This window comes from Tamandua tetradactyla, chromosome 9 (genome assembly GCF_023851605.1).
Source record: "Tamandua tetradactyla isolate mTamTet1 chromosome 9, mTamTet1.pri, whole genome shotgun sequence".
In the NCBI taxonomy this organism is placed as follows: Eukaryota; Metazoa; Chordata; class Mammalia; order Pilosa; family Myrmecophagidae; genus Tamandua; species Tamandua tetradactyla.
The window spans coordinates 44,680,763-44,693,123 of record NC_135335.1 but is presented as its reverse complement, the minus strand read 5'-3'; the positions used below and the strand labels follow the sequence as shown (position 1 = coordinate 44,693,123).

The 12,361-nt window shown below is 41.4% G+C and overlaps 1 protein-coding gene and 1 long non-coding RNA gene across 10 annotated transcripts in view; one reads left to right on the top strand and one right to left on the bottom strand.

The window, feature by feature from the left end:
- The window catches only part of LOC143647061 (uncharacterized), an 89,882-nt gene that overhangs the window by 40,078 nt on the left and 37,443 nt on the right, over nucleotides 1-12,361 (bottom strand). For 2 of the 3 annotated variants that reach the window (XR_013157811.1, XR_013157812.1), the window contains exon 3: nucleotides 2,679-2,930. This is a non-coding gene — a long non-coding RNA (uncharacterized LOC143647061). Of the gene's footprint in view, nucleotides 1-2,678; nucleotides 2,931-6,701; nucleotides 6,780-12,361 lie in introns of all 3 variants that reach the window. The other variant, XR_013157813.1, reaches the window with a different exon arrangement.
- The window catches only part of ITPR1 (inositol 1,4,5-trisphosphate receptor type 1), a 355,613-nt gene that overhangs the window by 321,535 nt on the left and 21,717 nt on the right, over nucleotides 1-12,361 (top strand). For all 7 annotated transcript variants that reach the window (XM_077116692.1, XM_077116687.1, XM_077116688.1 and 4 more), the window contains 4 exons: nucleotides 873-965; nucleotides 2,136-2,275; nucleotides 2,823-2,988; nucleotides 6,779-6,939. In XM_077116692.1, coding sequence (XP_076972807.1) covers nucleotides 873-965; nucleotides 2,136-2,275; nucleotides 2,823-2,988; nucleotides 6,779-6,939 — 560 coding nt within the window. The remainder of the gene's footprint in view (nucleotides 1-872; nucleotides 966-2,135; nucleotides 2,276-2,822; nucleotides 2,989-6,778; nucleotides 6,940-12,361) is intronic.

Below are 12,361 nucleotides of genomic sequence, written 5' to 3'. Positions count from 1 at the left end.
ATCCACAATATATATAGTGGGAAACTGTGGAAGAATAAGTACAGTAGAATCATGTGTATACATTTTTAAGTTTTAAGTTCTTATATGTCTTTTAAAATATGGACGAATATACCCTCAAACTGCTAGCAGTGGCTGTCCCTGGGGCATTTTATTTCTGTGTGCAGTTTTTACACTGAGCTTGTATTAGTTTCATATACAGCAAGAACAGAAGGGATTTCTAATTTTGAGAATGACAAAAATGGTCACATACTATACTAGAGTGATATACCCCAGTGTTCTTTTCTCTCAATTCGAATATTTGATATTACTTCAGTGAAATATTACTGGTTTTTCATCAGGTAGCCAGGCACCCCCAGACCAAGGCACAAACTGTAGTTGTTGTGACTGACTGAGCCAGGCAGCATCTGTTTTCTTACTCCCGGTACTGCATTCTTGGCATGTATTTCCAGCCTCCAGGTTGACACAAATGGCATTTATTGCCAACCATCTCAGAGTTCTGAACTAAACCAGTTTGAACCTTGGAGTTTTAACACTGACTGAGGATTCTCATGCAAACTTGGTATAAATCCTACAGGTATCTATATATTCAGTAGTGAGTGTTTAGCAGTTTCAGTTGTTTGTCTTTAAAGTTGGAGAGGTGCTATTTAAGTGCGATATGTCTAGTAAGCCTACAGAAATGGACGTTTTGGGCTTTTTTCCCACCCAGATCACCAAATGAAAGTGTAAATCACATCTCTGCTTTGAATTTATGCACAGAATTGTAGGGTGTTATTTATGTACAGAATTGTTTCATCAGCCGTGAATTGGTGATTTCAAACATTTTAACTATATGCTGCCAGCTTTTTCATCATAAATTTTCCTTCTCTACACAGAAGCTGGTGAGAGTTTGGCAAGTGAGTTCCTCTACTCCGATGTGTGTAGGGTGGAGAGTGGGGAGAACTGTTCCTCTCCTGCACGCAGAGAAGGTACGAACTTGTAGCCATCAAACTCCTCCGATGCTTAGATGATGCAGATGATGTTGGAAGCAGATTAAAGCGAATTCACTGCTCAGAAGTAAGGCCTGTGGCAAAGAGGACAGGCTGGGAGAGAAGTGGAACATGTAGGGAAATCAAGACTACATGGGAAGAGATTATCTGCTTGATTGATTCAACCAGTATTTACTGAGTGCCCACTATTTCCTGGGCAGTGTTATACGCTAAGCTACAAAACTGTAATGGAGAAAGTAGGCAGGTAAACAGGTGATTAACTGAGAATACAGTAAATGCTGAGAATAAGGATAGAATACAGCAAATAGACACCCAGCCTATTATTGGATAAGGCTTACCAAGGCAGTGTGATATAAAGTAAAATAGATGGATCTCAGGAAAAGGAGGGAGAGGTGGGTATTCCAGGTCGACGGAATAGCATGTCTGAAGTCTTGGAGGTAAGATGTTGTATGTGAGGGAAAACACAAATAATTCACTTGTGCTGGAGATCTTGAGTATGGGGAGAAAACCTAGCAAGACAGGAAGCCAGAGAGGTAAACAAAGGGCTAGATTATGAAGGTTCCAGTATGTCAGGCTAAGGAGGTTAAACTTCATCCAAAGGGCAATTGGGAATTGTTGAAAGGGAAGTAACAAGATGAGACCCATGTTTTAGGAAGACCATGTTCTCTGCAACTGGAGAAAGGAAAAAGGTTGGCAGCAACGCATGATTTTTCCATCCATTAAGCCAAAAAGAATATAGAGCCTCCAGAGTCCCTCTTGTAAAACATCGCTGGGTTTAACTCTCATAACGTAAGTAAGGAACCTGGGTCTGGTGGCCTTACCCTCAACAGAAAGATCAGATGCCTGCAATTCAGAGTGGCTAGACAACACTTCTAAAGTCAAATGACTATTCAGAGCTGGGACCAGAGTGTAAAATCTGAAAAGAATAGGGAATAATTGAGAGTTAATAGAAGGCAGGGCAACACTGACATGGCTTGAGAAGTTAGCAGGGATTTGCAATGAAAACAGAATTGCCCCCCAAAACAACTGACCCTCGATTCCTTCATTTTCTTCTCCCAGCCAGTGAGAAGGCATTCAGAAAACGTATCAACATCATGGCACCTATTTTCCCTCACATTTTAAATGCGTTGTTACTTGCTGTGTTAACAGAGCTGGTCCCTGCAGAAGAACTGGAACAAGATAAAGAGCACACATGTGAGACTCTGCTGATGTGCATTGTCACTGTACTGAGTCACGGGCTGAGAAGTGGGGGCGGAGTCGGGGATGTGCTCAGGAAGCCTTCCAAAGAGGTAAAGTAATCCTGAGGGGAAGGAAGAGCAGAGGGGGTGGGTGAGAGCGCAAAGCAGCAGGATTAAGTGTAAACCAAAGAAGCAAAGGAAGCACGGGGAGTAGTAATGAGTAGATGTGCCAAACTTGGAAGTCTCAGGCGTCTTTCGTCCCTATTTATCATGTTCTGGCTGTGCAATGCAATCAACTGTGTGCAGAAGGGCAGACTCTACTTTTCTATTCCATAGAGTTCAATGGTTGTTTCCTCTGGTGTTAGATCTGGCCAACCCCAATACTTTTCCAAAACATCTTAGCTCCCAGGAAGCTACCTTTTTGCAGGTGTCATTCAACTCTTAGAGAAATCACAATTTAAAGGTTTAAAAAGAGAAGCTCTTGTGGATTTTTAAGTTTTGCACCCAATTTAACCTTGGCAGAAGTAGGCTGATGACTGCTGGCAGATCTGAGTGTGACTCAAGTATTGTGATGTCTAACTTGAGTACACCAGCGAGCTCTGCAGACCAAAGGGTAGCAAGATGACCTGGAGATGATCACAGCATCTCTCTTTTTCAGGAACCCCTCTTTGCTGCTAGAGTGATCTATGACCTCTTGTTCTTCTTCATGGTCATCATTATCGTCCTTAATTTGATTTTTGGGGTCATCATTGACACCTTTGCAGACCTGAGGAGTGAAAAACAGAAGAAGGAAGAGATCTTAAAGACTACCTGCTTTATCTGTGGTGAGTTGTTGCTGCCCGGCTTTAGCAAGAAAGCTAGGGCCCAACCGTCCTAGCAGAGGACAAACATGGGGCTGGAGAGGTGGACGGAGTGACCTGATGGGGCATGTGCCTGGGTCCCTGGCTGCATTCTTGAGCATCTCTGTCCTTGGTATTGAGTAAGTCTCTTGTTTGCCTTTATTATACTGGGAGTATTTGGAGTGCTGATGGATTCTGTACTGAAGTTGCCGGTTTGTCTTAAGGAATGAAGGTCTTTTTTGGGGGTAGTAGGGGACAGAAATATGATTTCACATTATTTTAAATGAATGTATTTCAGGGTTTTTGTTGTTGAGCTGCCTGATCTTCCTTTGGTCCCATTCTATGGAATTTAGGATGGAGAGCTTCCATTCAGCTCCAGCCTGTGGATGTCTTCACTTTAGATAGTAAGATTTTTCACTCTAAGTGAAAAATGTTCCTCTGAGTCTCTGGCAAAAGAGTTCTGAGTTGGGCTTGGGCATTAGACCTGGATTCTGATTAAGCTTCTGCCACTTAATAGCCTTGTAACCTTGGTTTGCTCACGTCTCTGAAACTTCTTCCTTATCTGTCAAGTGGGTATAAGAAGATGCAATTCTCTGGGTTATTGTGGGGATTAAAGATAGTTTAGGTAACAATCTTAGCCTAGACATTGTAGGTACTCAATGATATATAGCAGACTGCTACATATAAGATGTACATGGGTTACTAAAGCAACCATTTTCAGTGTAGGAAATTACTGGAAAATATACGTATAAATTAATCATGTAGGAATCTGAGAACTAAGTAATCATTTCAGGATTATTCATAATATAGTTCCTAAACATATAAATTTCCTACAAGTGTATATGTGTGTATATATATATATATATATATATGTACACTCTAAAAATGAGCATTTTTTATTTAATAACTTAAATTCTTTGCTTTTTGCCCCATAAAATTTTTTTTTTTACTTTTGTCATATAATTTCAGAGTTCCAAAAGTTGTAAAAAAAAAATGTACAAAGAATTTCTGTATACCCTTCAACCAGATTTCCCAAATGGTAATACTTTATTTACTACATTTGCTTTACCCTATTATTTACATGTACATATTTATATACATATATATTCACTCACACGTCCATTCATGCAATTTCTCTGTACAGTTTAAGTAGACAACATGATGCCTCATTGCCCCTAAATATTTCAGTATTTATTTCCTAAAAGCAAGAATATTCTCCTATATATCCTTTTATATTCTACTAGGAACACACAGGCTGGGAGTCAGGCCAATTTGGGGTTTAAATCCTATCTTTGCCACTTATCAGTTGCAATTTAATCTCCATGTGCTTCAGTGGCCTTGTCAGTGTGCTCAACAGAAAGTGACCATCTACCTTAGGGAGTGTTTAGGGGTTACACGGGATGTGTGTGAAGTGCTCATATAGCAGGCATCCAGGCAAGGTGAGGTCCCTTCTCCCAGATCAATGCCAAGATGTAGACATGTTAAAAGGTTTTGAGGAGACAGAATAAGGACAAAAAGAACTTTAGACAAATAGTGAAATCTAACTGTTAGGTTTATATTTTGCAGAGGTCTGGGTGAACAATTCTGGAACTAATTTCTCGTATTCTAACAAAAAATAAATAGGAGCTGCATTTCTGACTGTCAAAGAAGGGAGTTCCAAATATGGAAAGGGAGAAAAGTAGAATAAATCCCTGTGGTGCTGAATTGGAATTAGGGACATCAGTATGAACTCATCTTATTTTTTTTCCCACATATATAAAAAGAGACAGATCTAGAGATATGCATACACATATTTATCTCATAGAGCTAACAAAATCAAGAAGACAATGGTGATATATTATCCAACATATTGATCTTACTCAGATTTCACCCTTTAGCCTGCATTGACGTTTTTGGAAGATTATAGGTCAGTTCAGTGTCCCATGACTTGGGTTTGTCTGATGTTTCTTCATGGTGAGGTTGAGGTTATTCATTTCCTATAGGAATATAAATGAATTGTGTTCTCTTCAATGGATCCTATCAGAGGGCATATATTCCAATTCAGCTGATTACAGGTGATATTTACTTAGATCGCTTGATTAGGTGGCAATTGCCAGGTTTCTCCATTGTAAAGTTACTCTTTTTCTCTTTGCAATTGATAAACATCTAATGGGGTGATAACTTGAGACTATGTAAATATCCTATTATTACTCCAATTAAACCTTCACCCAGTAGTTTTAGCAGCCATTGATAATTCTTGCCTGAATCTGTTATATTAGTTGCCAAATGATGATTTTTTTATTTCATTATTCTTTCTAATTTAATTGGTTTTCTACTATAAAAAAGAACTATTTCTTCTCCCCATGTATGTGTTTATGTTTGCATGTACTTATTTATAACAATGTGGACTTAAAGATTTAATTTTACTCAATTGTGTTATAATCTTTTTTTTTGCATGAGCAGGCACCGGGATACGAACCCAGGTCTCCAGCATGGCAGGCAAGAAGTCTGCCACTGAGCCACTGTGGTCCGCCCATTTAATCTTTTAAAATGATTATTTATTTTGATGCTCAAATTGCCCCAGGTTTGGCCAATGAGAGTCCCCTCAAGCCAGCTCTGTGTTCTTTTGTCATGTCCCCATCATTTTTTATGTGTTTATTTAACTTTTTTGGCACAATAAGATGTTCCGGACTCATTTTGTACCTTCCCTGCCCCAACCCTGGAATCAGCCATTTCTCCAAAGAGTCCTGGTTCTTGTCAGTGGAGAATTGTATTTAGAAGCCAACATTTGGGTCTAGGTGTGCTCATTCATTCCTCATGATGCCTCATTGCCCCTAAATATTTCAGTGTTTATTTCCTAAAAGCAAGAATATTCTCTTATATATCTGCAATATAGCTGGTATGCTCATTCATTCCTGTTGGTGTGCCACCACTCCCAGGGCTTATTAGGTCACAGCTCTATGAGATAAATATGTGTATGCATATCTCTAGATCTGTCTCTTTTTATATATGTGGGGAAAAAAAATAAGATGAGTTCATACTGATGTCCCTAATTCCAATTCAGCACCACAGGGATTTATTCTACTTTTCTCCCTTTCCATATTTGGAACTCCCTTCTTTGACAGTCAGAAATGCAGCTCCTATTTATTTTTTGTTAGAATACGAGAAATTAGTTCCAGAATTGTTCACCCAGACCTCTGCAAAATATAAACCTAACAGTTAGATTTCACTATTTGTCTAAAGTTCTTTTTGTCCTTATTCTGTCTCCTCAAAACCTTTTAACATGTCTGCATCTTGGCATTGATCTGGGAGAAGGGACCTCACCTTGCCTGGATGCCTGCTATATGAGCACTTCACACACATCCCGTGTAACCCCTAAACACTCCCTAAGGTAGATGGTCACTTTCTGTTGAGCACACTGACAAGGCCACTGAAGCACATGGAGATTAAATTGCAACTGATAAGTGGCAAAGATAGGATTTAAACCCCAAATTGGCCTGACTCCCAGCCTGTGTGTTCCTAGTAGAATATAAAAGTAAATGAATTGGGCAGTGCAGTGGTGACTCAGTGGCAGAATTCTCGCCAGACATGCCAGAGACCCAGGTTACTTTTCTGGAGACTGCCCATGCCAAAAAAAAAAAAAAAAAAAATAGAGAAAGTGAATGAATTATAAGGCCAAGAGAATCTAACTCTTCAGACAGGACTGAAATGGCACCCACCTCTGTGTCCACAATTTTGTCATGGATTTTCTTCACCAAGTCTACTTGGTTGGAACTGGGGCTTCCTCTCTTTTTAGGCTTAGAAAGAGACAAGTTTGACAACAAGACTGTCACCTTTGAAGAGCACATCAAAGAAGAACACAATATGTGGCACTATCTGTGCTTCATTGTCCTGGTGAAAGTGAAGGACTCCACAGAATATACAGGACCCGAGAGTTATGTGGCAGAAATGATCAAGGTGAGTGAGAAGGTCTCCTGGAGAAAAACCAGCTTTGGGCCCTGCTTGGCCTGAATTCTCCACTCAGAGTATGTCAGTGGGGAAGTTACATAGCAGAAAAATAACCTCTGGTGTTTACTGAGCCCTTATCATAGACTAGACCCTATACTCAGAGTGACATCATCCCCATTTGAAGGTTGGAAAACGGAGGCTTGGAGAGATAAGCACAACATTGGTTATCTAAATGGGACAAGGGTTTTACCTTAGATCTAACTCCTCAGCCTGACTTCCATCTCTCTGACAATCTGCCCCTCTTCTTGAAGGTGGATTTTTTTTTCCTCCCTTAAATAAGACCTGGTCTCTAAGAACCAACTTAAAAAAAAAAAAAACGCTCAGTGTAGTTTACCATGATTTGTTTGTGTTTATTTGGCTTTAGCCTAGCCTTTCTGGAAGACACTTTGCTAACCATCAGGAAGGGATCATATAAAGGTGGAATCTGAGAACCACATTCATCTTCTTGCTGATGGGAAGCATGGCCTGCCATGTGACAGGAAGAGGGAAAGCTGATGCAGGTTTTTAGAAAGGTCTTCTCAGGAGGGACTGTTTGGAGCTCCAAACATGTGCTGTGGAGCCCCAGAGCCAGCTGGTCTTTTGCGCCTGTGGTTTTAGGGGGCGTATGGTAAATGCGGAGGCATGAACTGTGAAATCTAAAGTCTTTGTGATTCAACTAGTTTACTCTGAGGAGAGGGAAGCCCTTAGCTATTGAGAACTATACAACTCCCTGGTTACCCTTTTCATTCCCGAGGATTTGTACATTCTGTCCAATCATGAATTACCCTATGCAAGCCCTTCTGTGTTTTTTCATGTAGATGTGATTTTAAAGCTTTTTATGTAGAGAAACTCCAAGTCAGGTCTGCTTATATAAAGCCAGTGCCTAGATGCAGACAGGCTTCCAGTTCTATTGCTGTCAGGCCAGTGGTCACGAGGTAATAGTTTGTAGACACACTTCTTATATAGCTTAGAGGCCTCTGCTAGGTTCTAGAGGGCTTTTGGGAAAGCCTGTGCCCTCTCTGTACCATTGAGATCTTTAAGTCTAATTCCATCCTTCTCAAATTTAGTGGTCATTTAAATCATCTGGAGATCTTGTTAAAATGCAGATTCTGATTCGGCAGTCAGACAGGACTTGAGATTCTGCAGATGCAATAAACTTCCAGGGGAAGTCAGTGCTGCTGGCCATAAATCACACTTGGAGTAGCAGGAGTCTAATTGAGGAGATGACAGAACCTGATTTATGGCACTGTCATACAGACTGGGTATACTGAGGAGAAATACTCAATACTCTTATATATTTAGCCCACTATGTTTTTTAAAGCTCTTTCATATCTGTTATTGGATATGATCATTAAAATTACCCTAAGTGGGGGACCACTGAGAGAACTTTGGGAGTGAGGGTAAATGGATGTAGCAGATATGACCTCCAAATGGTTTGGTTTTTTTTTGGGGGGGGGGGGGGGGTGCATGGTCCCAGAATCAAAGCTGGGTCTCCCACATGAAAGGTAAGCATTCTACTACTGAACCACCTGTGCACCCTTAAATAGGGTTTTGAAAGAGAAAAAAGGATAAAGTAACAAGGGTCATAGATTAGCAGAGGGAAAGGGAAAAAATTAACACATGGGGTGTGGGCGGGTGACTTAAATTCTAGAATGAGAGTGGTGGTGTATCCACTTTCACGGATAAAAGTCAACCTCCTCAGAACTAAGTAATTTGCCTGGTAATAGCTCATCAGAGGCTGAGCCAGGTCAAACCCAGGATGGATTGACTCTAGAAACTGTACTCCACCATCACAGTGTTGGGAGGTAACCGGGAAGGTGCTGGTGGTACTGGGCGAGGTGGGAACAGAAGCCTGTTTTTAAAGGGATTAGGAATTCCAGTGGTTGCTGGTACAGATTTTCACAGATTAGGTTTCCAGTATCAGGGCACTAACTGAAATGTCAGCGAAGTCTTAATTCTTCCTTAAGGGTACTCAAATCCCTGTCTTTTCCACAGTTGTTGATACTGCCAAATTAAACCATAGTTCATCAGCATTCCTACTGACATGGACCTGTCTGCATACACACATGATGACCTTCTTCTGCAGTAAATGTTCTTGTGTATAGAAGAAGTGACCCATACATAGTATTCACCCTTGTCATAAATTCCTCTTCTCCCCTTTGTTTTCCTCTCTCTAAAGTGTTTGAATGTGCCATATCTTTAAATCTGCAGAGGCCAGTTTTGAACTTTTCTGCTAATCACCTTTCTTTATGGTCACAGAAAACTCTAGGTATCTGCCTTGATAACAAAGACTTGAAGAAGTCTTGTGAGCAGGCACAGGATGAGGGCTGCCTGCCAACCAGCTTAATCAGAGCCCATGGCACTGCCAATGCTTTGAAAACCTAGCCTTCAGTGGGCCATCTCCCTAGCCTACTCTTTGTACAAGACTTTGTGTCAAAAAGCCTAAAACTCTGCAGTATCAATGAATTCATAACTGTGAAAGTCAGAGTTGCTAAGGAACCAGGTATCTGTGCACTAAGTGATAACTCAGGGAAGTATTAGGTCCACCAGCTGAAAGGCAGTGCCTTCTTATCAACACTGCTTTTCCAGATGTCTTTCTCATAGGAGGTAATCTTCAAGACACACGAATCCCTGCTAAAGACTCCTAAGAGAGGTTAGCCATAGCAGGGTAGGAGCTGGGGGTGCTTGGCTGCCTCACTTGGTAGGTGCCTGGAATTCCATTCCAACCCAGGTCGAGGGGAGTCACCTACATGCTCACCTCATGCCCTGTGGAGGCTGCCACCACTGCTGAGAGCAACAGTCAGGTGATCTCTTTGATAAGTTGGCCTTAGGAGGCTGCAATTACCTCAGCATTGAGGAGTGAGGGGAAGCTAACGAGCAGTGCCAAGGATGGAAGGAAAAACGGGCAGATAGACTTACGTACTCTTCTGCTTACCTCATCTCCCAAAAGAAATCCTCAAGGCAGGCTCTATGGGATCTTGTGTTCCTCAGGATAATCACCTCTTGCCTGAAAATAGTTTATGGCAGAAGGCTGGGGACGTTTAATCCCCCTGGGGCCCATTGATTAAGATTCCCGAGGCTCCTAAAGAATTGTCAAGTAAGGACTATCAAAAGACAACCCAACAGAACAGGTGAAAAAGGCCTCAGAGGTGGTCCCTGGGAAAGGAGAAAGGCTTCACAGCCCCTTGCAGATAGCAGCATCAGGGATGGCAAATAGGTTTTCACATCCAAAACCAAACAGCTGTTCATAGAATCTTACACTGTATTGAGAAGGGCTCTGTGAGCCCATGCTGACTATTGAATGACATAGCCAGGAGCAAAAGAGGTGAGAAGGGTGGCGCCTCAAGTGTCTACCATATCTGCCTAGACTCATCCCCCAGAGGCAGTTTGCCCCCCTTTGGTGGCTTCTTGCCATATGAACACACAAGTCAGTCTTGCTCGATCAGCTGCATCACCTTGCCTAATTCCCTCCTGTGGTTTGACCTACAAAGAAGGTGCCAGGACCTCTTCTCTCTATAAATGGAAACAATTTCTTGCCATCTCTGGAGGGGAAAAGAAGTAACATTTGAAAAACTCTGTCTCACAATTGAGAACCTAGCAACCAGATGCTCATCCACAAATTAATTTTAAACATAATTAATGCTTACTAGAGATGGGAATATCCCCGGAAAAGTGGGGCCAAGGCCAATACCATGAAACAATCACTACCCAAGAATTGGATTTGAAAGCAGAAGATTCTAAGGTTTGAGTTTCAGGCTCTGCTACTTCCCAGCTGTGTGGCTCCAGGTTAGTCATAGGACATCTCTGATCCTGAGTGCCCCATCAGTACCCACCTCACACATCTGTTGGGTAGAGGTAGGAGATAAATGTATGTGGCAGCAGCTGGCTGACCACTCAGGTGGTCAGTGCTAACTGAGAGCAGAGTGGGGTGAGGTGAGTGAGTAGATGTCAGAACAAGGGGGTGAAAAGACGGGGAGCACAGGTGGTGGGAAGTAGAGGGGCTGCACCCCTGACATAGCTGACAGGGCTGTTTCCTACATTTCCAAGGCCCTGTGAGACTTGGCTCTGGGCATGCTGTTGCTCAGAAAAATCAGAAACGGCATCTTGATTATAAGAACTTCCTCTCAGTAAAAACTTCAATTTCTTCCTCTCTCTTCAATTTTACCTCTTTAAAGTCCCTTAAATTTTGAGGCCAGGCCAGGTTGACATTACCATTCTTTCTCAGTTGAATCAGTCACAGCTTCTTTTGACGTCTATCTGTGTGATTAGGAGTCTCCTCCACCCACTTTCACTGTTCAGCATTAGGGCTCTGATTGATTTGGGGAGTGGCCCTGTGCTCTTTGTATTGAAGAAAAGCCTTAGGTTATAGAATGAAATTATACTTGGCTTGCTGGTGGATTTGTCCCCCGACTCTGAGTACAGGATTGAATGTGATGCTATATCTAGCATGGCTATAGTGACGTTAAAACTCTTCTGCTGGAACTGACAGCCCTGCTTTGCCCTGGAGACACACTCTCATATTCCTTGACTTGGCCCCCAACAGAGCTGTACTTTCAGATAAATATGGCTGTAAAGAGACCTCATATAGCCCCTAGCATTTCAAGGCAAGAGAAAACCCCCAAGTTTCTTTTCCCCATGGGAACTCCAATTTTGGCATAACTGTGTATGATACTGGTTACAGCCTTTATAATAATAAGCAAAACTTTATTTATTAACCTCGAACTACATTTAAATTTTCACAATAACATATTTTCACATACCCTTTTAAAAATTCATTTTAGCATCACTTGGCCTTGCTTCAGTGCCAGCTGAAATGAAAATGTGTGTTAGTCTGTAGATAATGACTTGGCAAGCTAGACACTATAGGATATACTTAACCTGAATAAGTGACAAATTAGTTATGAGTATCTTTGCCTAAAGAAATTTAAATACTGCACGTTAGGCATGTAAAAGATCAAATACATAATTTCTAGCAAAGATTCAGTAGGCAAGTATTCATCTACAGTCAAGTGGAGGAGAAAAACCAATCCTTGATTTGATTAACAGACTAAATTTTCTTGAAAGTTAGAAACTCAAGAAGCCTTAAGAAAAAAGGTTGGTAAAGAAGAACAAATACTCACTTAAACATGAGTCATCTGCTTTGCTAATGAATAGTAATACAGATTTCACTTCTATAGCTTGAAATCCTACCTTGTATTTTCAGAGATGTTTTTCAGTCATTTGTATTTAAAGAGAGGGTGATCAGGTAGAAGATTGCACCCACTTTTAAATGTCCTGATATTCTGGGCTTGCTCTGGCCCCTTCTTTTCTCCAGAGTATGTTAACTGACGACTAAACTGGACAGTGAAATAGTTAGGGAGAACTTCTCCCCAAGACAGCCTCAGTGTCTGGG